We start from the raw sequence: 20417 nt of genomic DNA, 5'->3' as shown, positions 1-20417 counted from the left end.
AAATATTTCATTCATGTTATTGCATGTGAATAAATATGTGTATAACTAGGGCTATGTAAAATGTCATTTTTTGATATTGACGATTATCGTCTGTTGTAATCGACATCGCGATACTTGCGAGACATCTCGATATACGATAATATTGTCATATCGCCCAGCCCTACTCACCAAAGTAGAGTGGCTTGCAAACGAGTAACGAAACCTCAAAATTATTAACAATGAGCTAATTGTCACAGGACACAATTATGTATTGTGAAAAAGGGATCCACAATATTACACAGAAACCCCCAATTGTTACGTTCCCTCTCCAGTCTAGGGGATTTAAAAAGGGAGTAACAATAATAAAAAAAGTAACAATAATAAATAAATAAACGTGAGAAATCTCCTTTTCCTCTATCCCAGCTCTAATTGTCTTTCACATTTATGTTCAAAAGATTTATACAAAACCCTGTGATTTACACCTAATCACAAAAGGAAACTGAAAGAGTATGCTTAATTAGTTTAGTTTTTCCTTTTCTTTATTAAATGTTTAACCAATATATTTATAAAAACAAACAACGATCAGTAAACAGGTAAACAAAATTTGAATAATAACCAGATCATCAGGAGAGGGCAAGGCCAAAATAACAAACAAAACAGGGGCTTCCTAAAGTTTAAACCAAGTTAAATTCCCTAACAAAAAGAAATACAAATTAAAGACAGTTATCTTACCTCTCTCCCTGACTAACGAAAAATAAACAGGTGAAAAGTTTAGGAGTGGATACTACAAACAAATTGGCGCCCTTCTCCCTACACAGTTTAATACTTTAAACTCACACAGTTTAAATGGTCGTTGTACTCAAACAACAGATTTCACAGATACGTTTTTCAACTGCAGTTAACAAAACAATGTGTCTGGGATAGCTGAAGAGGGATTCCTCCTGAATACCGTTTCTTTACTGATTTATACACGCTGCCAACAGAAAAGCCACACTCCTGCTAATTAGCATTAGCTGCGGATGGTTTGGAGTGCTGCATGGCAGAGAGAGAGAGAGAGAGAGAGAGAGAGAGAGAGAGAGAGAGAGAGAGAGAGAGAGAGAGAGAGAGAGAGAGAGAGAAACACAGAAGGAGGGGAGAAAAACATCACCAGCACAACATACACACTAAATATTACGTCATGGGATGTAACAATTACATGTAATAATCATAAAGTTTTAACCTTTATTGTGTACATACAGTATATTGCACATACATGTTCCCATATAAATGTGAATGTATGTTCACACATAGTATAGATACACACACACATTCACAGAATGAGTTACAACAGATTTCTAGTTCCCAGCATGCTTTGCTTCTGACTGACTTCTGAAAGGAGAGCAAATGTTAAAATTAAGTGTTATTTAATGTGTTTTGCTCAATATTAATATAGGGGAGATCTGTTAGTGTTTAATGTTCTATTATTTTGGAATTTAAAAGTTTTTCTGGTATGTCTGAGTTTTTTGGGTTACCATTGTGCTGAAGAGTAGAGTCTGTGGTTCGGTTGATGATTGGCTCAAGTCCATTATCACTGTAATTACTTTGTTTTAAAAGTAATCATTGTGCACTCCTCATCACAGTGATCATTTCTTGGTTAAATACTTTCGTACATGCAGGTGTGCTTGTGCTTTTGGATAACTAGCTTAATAATATGAAACCTTTATAATGTAAATAATTTAAAAAATATATTATTCTGTATAGTTCGATGAGCAGGCCTTCCACACAGCTTATATCCACGCATTGAGTTGCATCAGCCCCGCACATTAAAACAGCTGCACCTGTTACACTCAAATCAGCGTGGAGCAACAGGGAGAGAGAGAGAGAGAGAGAGAGAGAGAAAAAGAGAGAGGGCACCACACATTTGCTCACACACTTGCTCTGAACAATATTTCGTTCCGACACGTAACACTCCTCCCCTAAAGATAATGCGACAATAGCGCATTATTCTCTCAAATACCTATTCTGTATTTTCAGCACTGTGCGCTCTGGACAGCACATTGGCGATTAGATTCTCAGTGCCATGCTTATGGACAATCTGACAATCTCAAAGTGCGAGGGACCAACGGATTAAGTATTGGTTTGCATTGTACATGCGATTGTGAAAAACCAATGGATTGTTGTCTGTGTAAACTCTGATAGGAAATGTTGAACCACCCCCGTAGACTTCGAAATGTTTCAATGCCATCAATAAGACGAGAGCCTTTTTTTCAATGGTGCTATACTTGTACTGACAGCAATTGAACTTTTTTGAGAAGTAACACACCGGCCTCCTGATGTTCATTTAAGACGTCTGCAGAAGGACAGCCCCCCCGCAAACCGCACTCGCGTCGACCTTAAGTTGGAAAGGGCGTTCGAAATCAGGGGCAGCCAGGATTGGTTACATAAAAGATTTTTCGCTCCCAAAAAAGCGCGTTGACATGTAGGAGTCCACACAAAACTTTGTGACGGATGGAGAAGGTCTGTTAGAGGCATAACAAGAGTGGCAAAGTTCGACAAAATCCACGATAATACCTAGCCATTACAATGAAGCTGCGTAATTTACGTTTGTTCGTGGGTCTAGGAAACTGAGATATAGCAACAATTTTGGCATCTACTGGAAAAACTTGACCTTGGCCCACACGTTTGCCAAAACATTTAAGGTGTGTAAAGTAGTTCCAGTCATGTCTTAATCACATTACAATTCCATATCACTTCGTCAAATGATATCAGTTATTTCAGCCTTCACTTTACAACAGCAAAACAAACCATAAAAACCCAACAAAGACACTGACCAAACAAATAAATATAGAAAAAGATAAAATATATAAGATTGATATTTGACAAAATTACATTTTATTATCTATGGAAAGTACGCTCTTTTTACACAGCATCTGATCAGCTTCACACAAAGGAGGCTTATTTGTTCTTAACCCAATGGTAACTTTCATCTAGATCAGGGGTCGCAACTTAAGGCATGTGTGCCACTGGGTTAATCGCTGGCACGCAAGCAAACGCAAAAATGGTGTATGTATTTCATTCAGATAAAGTATGCATACATATCTACATTTGGATGTAATAATTCCTTGTAAGTAAAAGCCTGTTTTATTAAGTTAGGAGTTAGGCTATAAATACTATGAAAGTGTGAGAATTAAACTGCGCATGTCAATGAAAGCGTGCATCTCTAACAAACCATTAGCGCGACCACTGCGCATCAGCACACACAAGTTACCGACTGACAGCTTAAAGCTTGTTGCACTGTAAATAATTCTAACACAGTTTGTTGTTATGGTAAGAAGGAGGCAGGAACCGTTAAACATTTAAAGACTTTAAAGGTGCATAGCGCCAGTCTCTGAGTTTTTGCAGAGCTATGCCCCCCTCTGGCAACAAGCGAAACTGCAACCAGAGGTGTGTTTTCTTTGTCTTACATAGAGTTTGCGTTGGGGTTTGGAATGGACTACAAGCCAGTCTCTTTGAATCCATCTTCTATTTTTGTCGCTCGAGTTGTCTTCGCTGATACGGAGAATGCCGGTGAATACCCAAACCTGCCAGACATAGCCAGGTGAGCGTGAACGCGCATGACGTCACGCCCAGTCTCAAATTCCGTCCCGAATCCCTCTTATTTATTTGACTGTACAGGATTATATAGGCAATCGCAGTGATCAGAGAAGGGCTCATTCAGCCCATCAGGCAATTGTTTATGCATGTATGGATTAGAAAAACGGGTATTTTTAACATGAAATGTTGCGCAATGCACCTTTAATAACAATATAAAACAAATACAAAATGAAAGTTAAGACGGCAGCAAGCCCCTCATGGACGACTGCCGCCACACATGATAAAACAAAACATCAAATAAAACAGTCCAGGCCTGGTCCTCTCTCATCCTTCACAATTGTCGCTCCTCCTTTTATGCTTCCTCTCCTCAATGAGAGATACAAGACCGTCGCGCAGGTGTCGCTCATCAGAAATCACGCCACCGGCCTCACGCCGTTCTCTCACGGCCCTCGGCCTCGTCCTGCTCGCCACAATATTTAATGCTATAAATTTCAACCAAGTATATAGAGTCCTTATTAAACATTCCTCACATATTAAAATGACTGTGATGCATGTGGAAACTTCGTTCATGCGTAGGCTACCTGGTCACTTCATGTGTTTTCTCTGATCGGAAAGCTGTCCAGTCGTGAGGTAAATGCCCTCCGACAGAGAGGACACTTTTTCATATTCCAGATGAAACTGAAAGAAATGCATCTGTTTGCTGAAGTTACATATATGTAAATTTTACACCTCCCAAAATGGTAAAAAAAAAAATTTAACTTGCGAGAGCACGTTATAATGGCTCCCGGTTTACAGATATGACAGCGCAGAAATGCCACAGATATGGCTGAGCATCTCTTCAGCAAGTCGACATCCAAACTGCTGCAAATGAAACTGAAAGTTCAGCTCACATCCTGAAGCTCAACACACAGTTGTCTTCATTAAAATGATTGACACTAAATATCTTACCAGTGCTGATGCCACCCTTGAAATTAGCTAATGGTAAATAAAATGCATAAACAGCATTGCTGGTATATTCTAGAGCGGTGTTATGGGATTCTGGATGGTTGTTATGGGAACTCGGGTGGTTGCAAGGTTTAGGGGTTGGGTTAGTGTAGGGGGAGAGGGTATACAGTTTGTACAGTATAAAAATTCGGTAACACTTTACTTGAAGGGGTGTGCATAAGACTGACATGACACCTTCATAACCATGACATGACATATGTCATGAATATGAAGTAGGATTTATGCATGTTTATGACAACTGTCATTAAGTGTCTTTCGCTCAATAATGACATTTTGAATGCAAATATGACATTGTTTAAGATGTCTTTGTTATGACATCTTGACATAAATCATAACATCATAACCTGTCAGTGTCTTTGTCATGACAACTTGACATTAAATTAAGTAACTGTCATGTGGTTGGTTTTGACATTGGCTGTCATGAGGCCATTATAACTGTGTCATGAATATTTTTCGTGACCTCAACTACAGTGGAACAAATTGAATTTGTCATTAAAAAGTTATAATGGCTTCATGACAGCCAATGTCAAAACCAACCACCTGACAGTTTAATGTGATGTTAACCAATAAAGCTAAGTGGTTTCTTAAGTTTGATAATTAATCTGCTATGTCATGTTTATGACAGGTTGTGTTGTCTTAGTAATGTCAAGTTGTCATGACAAAGACACTGACAGGTTATGAAGTATTGGTTTATGTCAAGGTGTCATAACAAAGACATCTCAAACAATGTCATATTTGCATTAAAAATGTCATAATTGAGCGAATGACACTTAATGACAGTTGTCACAAACATGCATAAAACTTCCTTCATATTCATAACATATGTCATGTCACGATTATGAAGGTGTCATGTTAGTCTTATGCACACCCCTTCAAGTAAAGTGTTACCAAAAATTCTAACGCTATTGTCACAGGTTAACCTGGTGACTCTATAAACTTGGACTTACAAACATACACCCATTTCACGGATACTGTGCATTGCCGGCAATATTAACATCTGTGTACACATCAGGAATGTGTTATGGATCTTTTGTTTTGTTCAGTCTAAAGTTTGTTACCGCTGTGTTTTGTTATATTTTTTAACTCTTTATAGTTTTTCTTAAAGTTTGTCATTATTTTCCTAAATGAACAGAATGCCAGAACACGCAACAATTCATATGTTAATTACCTTTATTTTTCCACGTATTTTCCACAAACCTTATTGCAGTTAAACTTGCCGGTTCACACTCTGTACAACCAAACCCATAATCTTCTTCTTCTTATGGTTTTATTGGCGGTTGGCAAACCAGCTTATTAGGTGCTTTACCACCACCTACTGATATATTTTCCTCAATGCTGTTCCAAGGATGTTTTTTAAAGTGAAGTTTAGTTTTAATTTTTCAAGTACTTATTTTAATTCCTTCCTTTTAATATAACATAACAATCCATCATCACATATTGGACAGATTCTGATTGATTGCAATATAAACACATTCCATTTATACGTTTACCTAATAGATGAAGTGTCTTGTTGAGCCCTGTATGTCCTATTCTGAGACGATTAATAATAACCCTTTCTTCACTTTGATTTCTACTCATCTCCCTTTTTCCAAACTCTTAATCCAGGTTAAACTGTTTTTTAAAGCAAAAGCCACATCACTTCCTGTGGAAGATACCATTTTGGTGTGATGTCAGAGGAGGGGGGATTTTGGAAACAGTTGTGTTTGCCATATAATTTGTTGTTAAACTCTTTCTCTGTAAATGGTTGTTGTTTTAGCTGTTTGGAAGGTTTAAGTGTTGTGTTGGGTGTTTATATTATTTAAATTGATTGTTACAAACATTTTAGTTTGTACCTCTGGTTGGTATGGCCTATAGGCGGGGCTTCAGCCTATAAAGGCTTGCTGGCTTAAAGGATGTCAGTTCTCCATTATGATTAATTATGTATTTGTAAACATTCCAGCTGATAAGAAAATGCAAGATGGAATTACTCAAGTTGAAAAGTGGGGGACAAAATGGGGATTTAAGTTTTCAGTGGAAAAAACTAAAGTTATGTTCTTTACAAGAAAAGAAAGTCAGGGAATGGTATTTGAAATTGTATGGAATAAGTTAGAGAGAGTTGAAAGTTTTCATTTATATATTTAGATGTGAGATTAACATGGAGCGAGCATATTAGATATGTAGTTGATAAGTGTAAAAAAGTTATAAATATCATGAGGTGTCTTGCAGGATTGGGGTGGGGAGCAGATGTAGCATCGCTAAAATACATATATATAGCCTTAATAAGATCAAGGTTAGATTATGGAAGTATTGTATATGGTTCAGCAGCCAAATCTGTGTTGGCAGATCTGGATGTTATACAAGCTCAGGCTTTAAGAGTGTGGGTAGAAGCGGTAAGAACTTCCCCAGTATGTGCTCTCCAAGTTGAAGCAGGTGAAATACCATTGTGGTTGAGGAGGAAGCAGCTGGGGGCGAATTATTATTTAAGAGGGCATGGAGATAGTCATCCAGCAAAAAGGTGCTGCAGACATGCTGGGAGAAGGAGACAAAACAAAAAACAAGTTTTGGGTGGACAGGGGATCAAATGGCAAAGGATACAGGGGTTTATGATAAAGAGTTTGGCGCAAATGTGGTGTGGCCTATCAGACCTGTCTGGGAATTAGAAATACCATGTGTAGATTTGGAGCTACTTAAGATTAAACATAATAATAAGAATGCTGATTTAAATAGTGTATATTATAGTTCCCTTTCAGTCGATAACGTCAGACGTAGTCGACGGTCGACTGAATGGGGATCTCGCTAGAGAGCCTATCCTCTTCGAGTACTATTGAACGAGCCAATGTAATTGGCGTGCGTGATTCGTGATTCGCGGCGCGGATATAAATACGGAAGTGGATGCACGCACTAGTTGCCTTTCGCTTCGGAGCCGATCGTTTGATGTCTCTGAGAGTGCTGTTGTCTACAACGAGCGAGTGTGTCGGTGTTCTTCAGGAAGACTCTCCCAGTGCTGGTGTTCTACAGCGCGAGTGCAGCGGTGATCGCGAGCTTTGAGCTCTCAACTGCTGTTCTAACAGCAACAAATTTCTAAATGTTTGTGTGTGTTGATGGCTGGTTAGAGGGTGGAAAAGTGAGTGCTTCACTGTTTCAGTTCTCTGTTCAGTGTTGCCGCGGTCATTTCCCTGTGTGCTCCGGCACTGGTGACGGTCCTATTTTCTGAAAGAGCAACACGGGTGCGTTTGTGTCTTTTTCAAGATGTCACTCCGCCCTTGCGTTTCTGGGTGCGGTCGTTCCCTGTCTCTCTCTGATGGTCACAACTGTTGGGTCACGTGTTTGAAATACAGCACGCTGAGACAGCTTTTGTGGACAGCTCATGTTTTCACTGTGGGAACATGACTGTCGCAGTGTTGAGGGCGAGACTCGCCTTCGTTAAACGCGGAGAGCGAGTCCCCATAACCATGCCCCACCCTGCACGGGTGCTGTGTGGGATGGGTGACCGGAGGATAGTGTTGGATGTCCCGCCCGGTAACCATTCCCTGTGGGCTCCTCACTCCTCCCTTCCACTGCAACCACTGGAGCCTCCTGTGTTGTCTGCTGGTCCATCTGTAATGGGTGGGCCAGCGGTTTCACTCAGGGCTCCCCTGGAGGACAGGACGTCGATTGCAGCATCGGAGGGTGAGCTGACTTCTAGAGATGATGACTCGGCTGCATTGTCTCCCTCCGGGAGTTCAATGTTGCCCGAGCCGGATCCAGAATTATCAGCTATGCTGAAACGGGCCGCCGAGGCTGCCGGGCTCGAGTGGAACCTCCACCGTGTCCCGTTCAGTCTCGGTTGGAATCTGGAGTTTGGTGTCTTGGGGCGGGCCGCGCTGGTTCTCAGCTCGCCGCCCCAGTGCCTTTCTTTCCCGAAATGCATGGAGAGCTTATCAGGTGGTGAACAGCATCTTTCTCTGCCAGAAACTACCTGAATAGCTTTCCCCCCTCATTACCCTTGATGGAGGAACGGTGAAGGGTTGCGAAGGGTCCCTCAATTGGAGCGGTCTGTCGACACAGGTGCACCTGTGTCCGGCGGCCACTGCCTTTTGGGGGGATCCTCGTCTCCCCCCCTAAGGCCTGTGAGTTTCGTCCGTTCCAACGGGCAGAGCTTACAAAGCCTGTGGGCAAGCCGCTTCCTCTTGCATGCCAGGGAGTTGCTGCAGGCTAGGGCACCCATGGCATGCACGAGGGTAATCCAGACCGTGCGCTCATAGGTGAGCACCGCACTGCGTCCGACCTCACCCTCCGGGGCACGAGTGTCGTAGCGTGCGTGATCGGTCTGGCGATGTCCACCGTGGTGGTCCAGTAGCGCCTTCGTTGGCTCAGCCTGGTTGGTATGGCGGATGCGGACAAGGTTCGGTTCCTGGTCTCCCCAATTTCCCAGGTTGGGCTGGTCGGCGACGCAGTGGAGAACTGCATCCAACAGTTCTCTGCCGCTCAAGCGCAGACGGAGGTCATCCGGCACATCCTGCCCCGGTGGCCAGCTGCTGCCTCCACCAGCCGCCGGTGGCAGCTCCTCCGCCTGCTCGTCGCCGTGGGCGTTCCCCGGCCGCCGCTCCTGCTGGGCCTCCGCAGCAGCCTCCACCCAGGCCTCAGCATGGAGCCGGCCACAGTAGAGACGCCCAGCCCGCTCCAGGCGCTGCCAAGCCAGGTGGCAAGCGACAGCGAAAGCATTCCGGAGCGGGCCGCCCAGGAATGGATGAGAGGCTCTTGGAGTGGCACGATCACTCCCTCCCCCCGGGTGAGGGCCGGGTGGAGCCTTTTGTTTGTGTGTGTGTCTGTTCTGCCGCTGGCTCCCTAAAAAAAAAAAAAAAAAAAGCGGAGCAAGTGGTACCCACACTTCAAAGAGAGAGCAATTTCATCTGTTCCTGGGTCCCAAGAGGGCCAGTCTGGCGGGTGTGACCCTGTATAGCCTTACACCCCTCAGCTCCCCCTTGGTCGCCAGCAGGCAGCTTGATGCGTTCGAGGACCCGGTCATCCGCCTTCTCACGCGCCCCCTGCCGCTAGTGGAGACAGGTAAGTGTTGCACTGCACACTAACACCACTATCTCTACTTTGCTGCCCCACCTCAGGCTCGGCTACCCCGCTCAGGTCAGTGATAATCATCACATTAGGTGTTGAGCAGACGTGCTCCTGAAAATTCAGTGATATTCATCACACCGAGTGTTGAGCAGTGCTCCTGACTTGTGCGTGCTTATCTTATCCTGCTGGCGAAGGATTTGATATAGCCGCTCCTCCAGCCGGTACGAAGGCCAGTTGTAAACTCGTTCTTCGTGCTACTAGGTGGTGGGTCGTGACCATCTTGGCCCAAGTTTGGTCTGCAGCTCCGACCTGAAAACATGTGCTGCAGATCTCTACCTTCCGCACCGCAGGCCATCCTGTGTGTTGCGTGTAAAGGTGGAGTATCAGTACAGTGTCCTTCCCCTCGAGTGCTCCAGAGCCCGTTGGGTCTTCAGGTCAACTGGAAGAGAGTCGCCCACGGGCTGAGTATCTCTTTTTCAGTTTTGGAGATGGACACGGTCTAACACGTCTCTCCAATGAGAATGTGTTCAGCTGGTGTTGAAGTGAGAAAGGGTCCCACTGAAAGACGTTCAGAGGCTCCTGGGGTATATGGTAGTTGCAGCCTTTGGCTTCCTCCATATGTGACCGCTTCAGCGCTAGCTTCATGATCGAGTCCCGAGGTGACCGTGGCAGAGCAGCTCACCCTGTGTGACTATAGTTCATCCCGGTCTGCTGCCAAACCCTCTTCAACAGAGGGGCCATGTAAAAAGGGCGTGTTTTAACGGGGGCCTGGGCGACCCTCGACTACACGGGCATTCGTGCCTCGAGTTGTTAGACATTGCGACCGTTGCGAAACAAGCTTCCCTTGCATGTCACAACTCACCCGTCACCTCCTCCTTGCAGTCAGAAGCTTCTGAGGACGCTTTGTTCCACTCTTTCCGCTCTACTCAATCGTGCCGCCATCGAGCCTCACGACAGTTATAGCCAGGGCAAGTGGAGACTCCATCCCCTGGGTCCAGCTGGGTCATGACCATTCCGGGGCCACTCAGTTGCCCCTCCGGTTTCGTCTTCCTGCCAGTGTTTGTATAAACCGAGCGGACTACCCTTGGACAAACACTGGCTCTCAGCTACCCCAGGGGTCCGCAGAAATGCGTTTAACCCCAGTGAGCCTTCTAAAAGCGACTCCGACTCGTGGTCGCCTGGCGCCTGCTCAAGTCAGTGAATTCATCACACTTCCTGTTGAGCAGAAGTGCTCCTGAAACTCAGTGAAGTGCATCGCACTCAGGTGTTGAGCAGCAATGCTCCTGTAGCTCAGTGAGTTCGTCACACTCAGGTGTTGAGCAGAAATGCTCCTGTAGGTCAGTGAATTCACCACACGCAGTGCTGAGCAGAAATGCTCCTGTTGCTCAGTGAAGCTCTTCGCACTCAAGTGTTGAGCAGAAATGCTCCTGAAACTCAGTGAGTTTATCACACTCAGGTGTTGAGCAGGAATGCTCCTGAAGCTCAGTGAGTTTATCACACTCAGGTGTTGAGCAGGAATGCTCCTGAAGCTCAGTGAGTTTATCACACTCAGGTGTTGAGCAGGAATGCTCCTGAAGCTCAGTGAACTTATCACACTCAAGTGCTGAGCAGAAAATGCTCCTGAAGCCCAGTGATCTTCACATGTTGTGTTGAGCAATGCTCCTGTCTTTCTGCGCCCGTCGCTTACACCTATGTGCCAGGTCAGGAGAGGAACAGGTCTTCATAGTTGCCCCTTATTGGCCCAACTAGACCGGGTTCCCATCGACAGCCTTCCTGACCCCCCTGAAAACTCTTTCAGGGACGGGGCACGATGGCACCCGTGTTCTTCTCCCGGAGTTTCCGGGCGGTCTAATACATCTGAACGCGGAGGTTCGGGTGGCTATCACACGGAACATGTGATAGTTACCATCACTTCTGCGAGCACCCCCTAGAAATGGGTAGCGTGCTTACGCCTTTTGAAGTGGAACCTAGTCGTTGAGTGCGTCTTCTCTCCAGAGGAGATCCTGAAAGCTTTCGATCACTCCAGTGCTCTCTTTCCTGCAAAATGGGTTGGAGTAGGCTGTTTTCCTTCACCCTCAAAATGATGTTGCCTCGGTGTTTAAACGACGCTCATCGTGTTGCAGAAGTGTGCAGAAGCACGTTCTGATCGTCAGGTTCCTGAGGAGCAAGGTCTTGTAAATCCTTGCGTCCCTCTTTATCCTCTTGGGCCTTGTCCCTGGTGCGACTGCACTGCAGAGACCGCCCCTGAGCCACTGCAGGCAGTGAGTTAAAAATTCTGTTATATCAGTTCTCCTGCTCGCGTGGTCTCTACTAGAGGGTAGGGACTTGCTCGCTTTCTCGCTTTTCAACGTATTGTGCCTGGAGTCTGGGCCGGCTAACTCTCACGAGCTGAGACCCCGGCTCGGATTGTGCCCAAGGTTCCTACCTCTCCCGTAATAGGAGCAGGTGGTGAGCCTGCAAGCGCTGCCCTGGAGGAGGCAGATCCAGCCCTGGCTTCTCTGTCCGTTCGCTTGGACGTGTACAGAACGCAAGCCATAGACCTCAGACCAGCTCTACAAATATCTGTTGGAATTCAGCAGAGAGGGAAGGCTGTTTCCATGCAAAGTTGCACTTAGTGCTTGCCTTCATTTCGGTAAAAATCCGAGATGTAACATGTCCACTTAGGTGTTGAGCTTCTCTATGATGAGTGTAAAGTGCTCCGCCTGGGCGTTGACGATATGCTTTGCTAAACAGATTCTAGAGTTGGGGGCTGGACGACACCTAGTTGAACCGCTGCTTCCCGTGGGCTCCCTTCTCATGAAGCCAGTTTCACCGTGAGCCCGGTTCAAGTGTCGGCTTGCTGCGCCATTCCCCTCCTATGGACTGGATACGTGCGCCTTTCTACTCCAGTTGAGTTCCCTTAAAATTGAACCCTGTTGAGTTCCTCCACACCCCTCCGACGTCGGACGTGCGGAACGTCTGGTGTTAGGCCTACCACTCGTAAGCAGTGTGGAACCTGTGTTAGGCTGGGTACATATGTTGCGGTCCCTACGGCGACCCCATATCTGTATTCTTCCACGATACGGCTCCCTGCGGTGAGCCCGTGTCTTCCCTCGGCAGAGTCTCTCTGCCGTCACTGTCCGGTGTGTCTCCCCCCGTCTTAGGCTGGGGCCCCCCCAGTGACATTCCATATGTTAGACTGCCCGGTTTCCGCCCAGTTCATATGTGTATTCTCCACGTTACCTCCCTCTGGGTTGGATGTGGCTTCCGCAGCGTCCCTTCCTTCCAATGTACGGGGAACGCTTTCCCAGTGGTCCTGTAGGAACAGCAGTGACTTCCCTGGCCTAAGCCCTGTCCTTCCCCGCCTTAGATTTGCGGGGGCATCAGGAGGCTTTGGTTTAGGCACTGGAAGGTGGCAGCGTTAGTGGCGTTTTCAATGGTTATCCCCATTCAGTCGACCGTCGACTACGTCTGACGTTATCGACTGAAAGGGAACGTCCTGGTTGCGTATGCAACCCACAGTTCCCTGAAGGAGGGAACGGAGGACGTAGTCCCCTTGCCACTACCGCTGGACCACCGCTGACCCCGGGTTACTCTCGGCTCCTCAGCGAAAAAGGCAACTAGTGCGTGCATCCACTTCCGTATTTATACCCGCGCCGCGGGGGCGGAGTGTGTGATGCGAATCACGCACGCCAATTACATTGGCTCGTTCAATAGTACTCGAAGAGGATAGGCTCTCTAGCGAGATCCCCATTCAGTCGACCGTCGACTACGTCCTCCGTTACCTCCTTCAGGGAACGGTGGGTTGCATACGCAACCAGGACGTTATAAGGAATGTAAGTATAAGGAAAGTATTCAGATTTTCACAGATGGGTCAAAGGACATGCAAATAGAGAAGAATCTACACATTATGTTATTTCATATTTGTCACATCATTTTGAAAATATATTTTCATTGAAATATATAAAAATTGTAGCATGCAAAACATGCATGCTCTAGTAAGCATAAAGACATGTACAACTAGAAGTCATCTGGACCTGCTGTATGAAGTCTTATTTATGAACTCAAGAATAAATAGGCAGGGGGAAAATGTCATATTTCTGTGGGTCCCAGCACACTTGGGAATTCAGGGAAATGAGAAAGCAGATAAGGTGGCAAAAGAAGCAGTTAAAAAAGGAGAAGTTGAAGTCAATATTCAATTATCAAAATCAGAGGGGAAAGGCATAGTGTGGAGAAGTGTAAATCAACAATGGCAACAGAGCTGGGATAATGCAACACAAGGGAGACATTTATATGAAATTCAAAGAGAAATATGTATATCAAGAAGTAGGGGAACAAAGAGAAAAGAGCAGGTGATAATAAGCAGGCTCAGAATTGGGCATAGTAATGTTACTAGCACACTTTTAATTATAGGGAAACATCCTACAGGAATATGTGAACAATGTCAAGAGGCTGAAACAGTAGAACATGTTCTTACAACATGCAGGAAATTTAATTAGGAAAGACAAGAAATGATAACAGTTAAAAAATATAGGAAGGGTAGATAATACAGTAAAAAGTTTATTGGAGTATGGAGAGAGTGTGGAGGGTATGGTTATTTGGTTTTTTGAGGGGGACTGGATTAGATAGGCGGATTTAGTATGAATGAAAGTAAAGGGTAGGTAAAGCCTGAAGATGGCAGTAATGCAACTCAATGGATGCCAGCTACCATAAAAATCCAAAGAAGAAGAAGGATGTCAGTTCTGATTGTGAACTTGTATACTGAGGCCCTGTCCCAAATGGCGCACTTCATGCGGACTTTCGGTCTCGTGGACTTAAATTGCGCGTGCTCGCCGAGTCTACGAGTCCGTAGGCCATCCCATTTAGCATTTTAACGCTCTGAAGTGTGCTCAGCAGCTCCCCCTTTGTACCCTTGAAGCGGTCTTCCACGAAGCCCGCATAGATGCAGGCTCCACGCACTTTAACTACCCAGGAATCCTTGCGAAATGCCAATCAGAAAACGGATGGGAGGAGATTTCGCTCACGGACTGTTAACATGGCTTTATGATATAGGCGTACATTTTACCAGTTGTTACTTACAGTTTATACAAACATTATCGACCAGTGGTTGATATCTCAAACATAATAATAGCGTGTTAAATAATACGATCGCATTATGATTCATTACATAAATAGAACCGAATGTCATGGCTTTACTGAGTCATATAAACGTAGTATGAATATTGAAACCTATACATTTTTCTTAAACTCATTTACATTTTAATTTTGTGTTAAAATTGAACATTATGTATTATTATGTACAACTGTATTGATCATTTAAATAACCATGACATCTATTCTAATGCCCAGGTGGCATATATACAATTATAGAACTGTAAAAGCAGGCTGTGTAGTTCACATGGACATAAGATTTGGGAAAATAAAATAAATCCTGTTCTCGATGCTAAAGACTGTAAATTTTTTTAATGATATTTGTGATATTTTTCTAATAAAGGGACTGATGTGATGACCTTTAAGTTTATTCAGCTTCGACGTCTGAGCTGAGACCTTCTTCCTGTTTCCGGCGTGACGATCGAGTCTGTCCCAAAAATACCTCTCAATGCGCCCTCGCGGACTCGCGCTAAGGGCCCTATAGGTCTGCACTACATGACGTCACCGAAGTGTGGACTCTGAGGAAGTCCACAAGTCCGGAGTGTGCTATTTGGGACAGGGCCTGAGCAGTGTTGCGAACGTTGGGCCATTTGGTTTAGCCAAAATTAGCACATTGTTGCTGTTTCCTTTTCTTTTTGTACAGTTTTTATTTATTTTTGTTTTCTCCTGCACTGTAAATATTTTAGCACCTTCCAATAAAACACTATTTTGGATTTTGCATCAACTTTTTTGTACAGCATGTCATTTCCCTTTTCCACTCCAACTGGTTGGCCTCTCTACAGCTATGATTGATTATGTCACTGTGTGTGTTTTTTCTAGTGTGGATCATGGAGGAGAGATCAGGATTACATCAGGACCACGAAAATGTATGTCTACACACACACACATTCAGTGGCGTCATGCCCATTCAAAGTGTGGCATGTGCCCCCTCAGATTTTTCCTCCCTGATAATTTTTTTGTCACAACTTTATTCCTATTATGCTCCATAATTACCAGAGCCTATAACGACTCGAATGTATTCTTCTGGATCTGTAATAAATCGGTCAGCATCAGCACGCCCCTTTTTCCTAATATGGTGTCTGTGTATATCAAATCTAGAGCGCTACGCGCATAGCGCTCTAGAATCTTTGTTGTGTATGTTCAAGCAACTCACTCGTCTCGCACGTTGAGCTGGCAATGTTTTACAGATGGTCTTGAAGTGGTAAGTGGGCAAAGCAACAAATCGGCATTGAATCAGTTATCGGATGATATTAAAAGGTAGTGGGATTATTTGTGGTTGACCTGGAAATTTTAACTTGATCAAAAAGTTATGGATTTGATATTAGCTGCAAATTCAGAGCATTAACTTAAGTTGTGTCAGTGTAACGTTATCGATAGCTAGCCTAGTCTAACCGTAAACTAGTTGGCTAACGTTACTGCCTGCCATACAAAGCCAATAAGCCATAGTAACGTTATCTGATCGGTTTTGAAACATCTGTTCTGTTTTGTCTTGTGTCAAAGTCTCCAGCTGGTTCAATTGTTTTCAGTTTCATAGAAACGAGGGTGTTAAATTTGTTGTAGGCTAACTGCAAAATCCAACCTAACGTTATCAAGGCATCGATTTGATGTTTCTCCCATAGACTGTTATTCACGGTTCTTCACGGATCAGGCAGCTAATTCAAATGCAGTGAAAAAAGATAGGCTACCCGTTCGAAAGCTACAGCATAGTTGTTATACAGATCATTATGACCGTGAAGTAAGCTTAGAGTGCGCGAAAGTGTAGCAGTCAGCCTCTCTCTCATGTGCTCATAACTTCCGTTATTATTATCAGGTCACTTTACTTGCTCATGATTCGCAAGTAGCAACTTACAAATGAGGTATTACTTGCCATAATACAACAGTAATGCAGTAATACAAAATATAGCCTATTATTATCATTAGTAAAAGAGTATGGCAGTAAGATGATAGATTCAATGCCTCAATATTATTCAAATATTATGCCAGTAAGATAATATATATATGTAAACATGCTTTAATGAAGTAGACTTCAAAAGCTTTTGAATTTGAGCTTACAGTTCTTTCATCAACCTGTCTTTTACATAAACTTACAAAATAGATACTTTAACTTAGTCCTCAGATAGAGGAGGGTTGCTGCGAGCTCCGTTAAGATATTTCTGTCCCTCCCAAACTGCATTGAAATGGTATGTTTAGCAGCCAGAATTTAAAATGTTCAGGGGGAGAAACCCGCTGACCCCTCCTAACATGATCCATATCACCCGTCAGAAAACAATTGCAACATCTCAGATTGTGCCCCCCCAGAATTTTGGCTTGCATGACGCCCCTGCACACATTGACTCGTGCACACACACACACACACACACACACACACACACACACACACACACACACACACACACACACACACACACACACACACACACACACACGCACACACACACACACACACACACACACGCACACACACACACACACACACACACACATTCTCTCTCACACACACACACAAACACACAAACAAACACACACACACACACACAGACACTGAGTCTGTGTATGTGCTCAGGTGCGTAGACTTTCTTTACAAAATGACATTGCCCACTACTTTTCAGGCATGCATAATACAGCGTTTTTTAGTCTTTTTTTTTTATCCATGTGGACCAGTGATGTGCGGGTTGATCCAAAATGAGCGGGTGCCTGCGGTCACCCGCGGTTACCCGTGGTTACGAGTCATCCAAAAATATTTTTAATGATATTCGGGTCGCGGTCGGTCGGGTCGTTTGAAATAAAGATTCCAATTAAACCTTTGCAATTTATATAGCCTAGTACTAGACACAATTTTCTATGAAATACATAGGCCTACACTTTATTGGCTGAATAACTGGCACGAAGATGACGCACGAGCTCAGTATGCCTGTTCGTGGTCAGTCAATAGCCGCGTGTGGTGTCCAAGTTTGTAATTAAAGACTAAATGGCAGCGTCTGATATATTTGTATAGCGATTTTTTCCGGAGTGCCGTGAGGCATGATTTCGGCCTCTGTGCTCGCGCTGGCCAGTGGAAAAGCGGCTAATGGGTGAATATGGCATGAAGAAGACTGTACATTCGCGAGATGGACGTATGCGCATTAGGCTACTCTATTTGTTCTGTGTTTTCTTTCTAAACAGTTAGGCTATGTTTATGTGGTATTTTTCTTGTTTTTATCACACAATCATGTTTTTGATGCGGTGGTGACGCGTTCACGTAACATGATGAGGGTGGCGGCGGCGTTGCCAATAAAGCACCTAAAAGCTGTCACAAAGAACCGGCAAAAGCAATGAATGATTATGAATATGTCAAATATAGCAAGGAGACATATTAATTGTTTATTAATAAAGATGAAGTTGACGTTGCTGCCTCGCGATCTTCGCAGTAGGCCTAGTGAATGCGCCAGAGAGAAATGCACATTTCATACAGATAGGCTAAGCAGAGAGCAGTCCGTTTTATTTCGTTTTGAATTGTTCTGTTTACAAGTAGACATTTCAATATAGATTGAAATATATTTTTCAGGTCTGTGAAGTAGGCTACCTTATACGCCGAGTTTCAGTTAATTTATGAGACGCGCTCGCGCAGGCGTCTCCGTATCGTGATTTATTGTCTGCTATATTTACTTCTTATTTATTAAATACAGGCAATTGGTTGATGAAACATTTATTAAAATTAAGATACAATTAGTACAAATCGAAATTCACTTTAAAGAAAGGCTTTGTGTCTTCTGTTTGAGGTCTCTGTGAAAGTTTTAAAACAGTATTTTAGTGCCACTTCAGAGCGGTCGTGTCCGTAACGGAGAACTGTCACGTCTGTAACATAGTTTTTTCCTCATAAATGCGAACACGAAAAATAAAATGAATATTTTATGTTCTGTGGAGAGCCAACCCTTCTTCATCCGGTGGGTACGTATTACTTTTGATTTGCGCAGTGTAATACACAGAATTACAAAAAAATATTTTGCCTCCTAAAAGTTAAATATTTGTTTTCTCACGCATGAATGCGTTTGTATTTCCCTCATATTAAATATAAAACGCATGTGTAGACTGATATTTTTCTAATGTCTGGACTCCTTTAAGGGGTATCCTATATATAAACAGACGTTTCAATATATTGGTATGCTATTAAATGCATTTTCTGAGAATTTATATTTCAAGTTTTGACTGCAAATGTCACGTCCATAACGCTGGAATTCCCCAATTTTAAATAATTCATCCTCAACTAGTTTTGTGGTGTAGGTCTACGTATTTTATAATGTTAACTTTATAATGTTAAATTTAAATAATACTAACAGTAATTTAAAGATGTGGTAGCATTGGATCTGGACGGGAAGGATAACGCTGGGAGTTGGAAGGGGTGTGTCGCGATTCTGCAGGTTCGTGGATCTGAGTGTCTCGATTTCGGTTTCATATCACATATCGTTACAGCCTTAGAATGTTAAGTTCTACTACTGTATATCTATTTTGGTGAAAGTAACTCAAAAGTAGCCTAATAGGCCTACAGGATAATGTAACGCATTGCAATTCTGAGACAGTAATATTGTAAGGTAATGAATTACTTTTAAATAACAGTTACAAGTAATGTATAATGTATTACAGTTTGGAAGTAACTTGCACAACACTGACTACTTTTTAAAAAAAAATGCGGGTCAGGAAGCGGGTCGGGTACAATATTTTCTTCTTTTTTTTGCGGTCCGAGTTGCGGGCGGTTAGTTGAAAACGTTGGTCGGGTGCGGGTTGTTTATACATTGACCCGCGCATCACTGATGTGGACGTGGTTAATTTTTAAAATTATAAAAATTTCATCTATAAAAAAAAAGTTTATGTTTTTAGTACATAGTTTTTTTATATAATTAGTATTTTATTGAGTTTTGAACACCACTGTTACATTGTAGTCAACATTGTAGTCAACTTTACAATAGACATCTTAACATATATCCCATAGTGATGATACATTTTTGAATAAAAAAACTAGGGGTGCAACGAAATTTCGGCCGCCGAAAATGGCATTATCGGTATCGGGCCGAAATAAAAAAACAGCCGAAAACGTAAACCGAAAATGAATGTCACCCGCCCTCCCATCCGTGCGCAAGCGCTAAGGTTTCACTCACGGTTGAGCTGTTATCACGCGTCTGCCTTTCAAAGATTAAGCATGTCAGCGGTATGGAAGTATTTGAAAGTTTCAGATGAAGATACCAAAGTTGCAATATGTAACATTTGTTCTGCAAAAATCTCAAGAGGGGTGCAGTGTCAAATAACTTCGACAACAGGTTTGATACACCACCTGAAATCACGACATCCAATTGAACATGAGGAGTACCACAAAACAACATTGGTTAAAAGCAGAGCTGCCAACTCTTACACACTGGCCGTGAGACACGCGCATTTGATTGGTTTCACACGCTCACACGCTCACACGCCCGATTTCTCACGCTGAAGTATCAACCGGTCGGTCAAATGCCTGAAAGATTAGGTTATCTATATATCTACCTGTTGAGCCACTCGTGATCTTCTATACCGCAAATTAGTTAAAATCTCCCAGAATCTAGAGCGAGTTTGCATGCGAGACAGAGACTGTGCTCCTAACCGTGTAGCGCACGCATGGCAGAGAGGGAAAGCGAGCGAGAGACCTTGCGTGTGCAGAGCGCATCATCCTGATCTAGAAACAGGACCCCCGT

At 43.6% G+C, this 20417-nt stretch overlaps 2 protein-coding genes across 3 annotated transcripts in view; both read left to right on the top strand.

The window, feature by feature from the left end:
* The window catches only part of ttll1 (tubulin tyrosine ligase-like family, member 1), a 327240-nt gene that overhangs the window by 267975 nt on the left and 38848 nt on the right, over positions 1-20417 (top strand). The window lies entirely within an intron of this gene.
* The window catches only part of LOC143718283 (NLR family CARD domain-containing protein 3-like), an 80548-nt gene that overhangs the window by 45378 nt on the left and 14753 nt on the right, over positions 1-20417 (top strand). For both annotated transcript variants that reach the window (XM_077209316.1, XM_077209317.1), the window contains one exon: positions 15538-15584. In XM_077209316.1, coding sequence (XP_077065431.1) covers positions 15538-15584 — 47 coding nt within the window. The remainder of the gene's footprint in view (positions 1-15537; positions 15585-20417) is intronic.

The sequence above is a fragment of the Siphateles boraxobius genome, unplaced genomic scaffold (assembly GCF_051911475.1).
Source record: "Siphateles boraxobius isolate OS27281-9 unplaced genomic scaffold, OSU_SipBor_1 61, whole genome shotgun sequence".
Classification (NCBI taxonomy): domain Eukaryota; kingdom Metazoa; phylum Chordata; class Actinopteri; order Cypriniformes; family Leuciscidae; genus Siphateles; species Siphateles boraxobius.
Note: the sequence above shows the minus strand (reverse complement) of the source record. Positions and strands in the feature narration are given on the sequence as shown.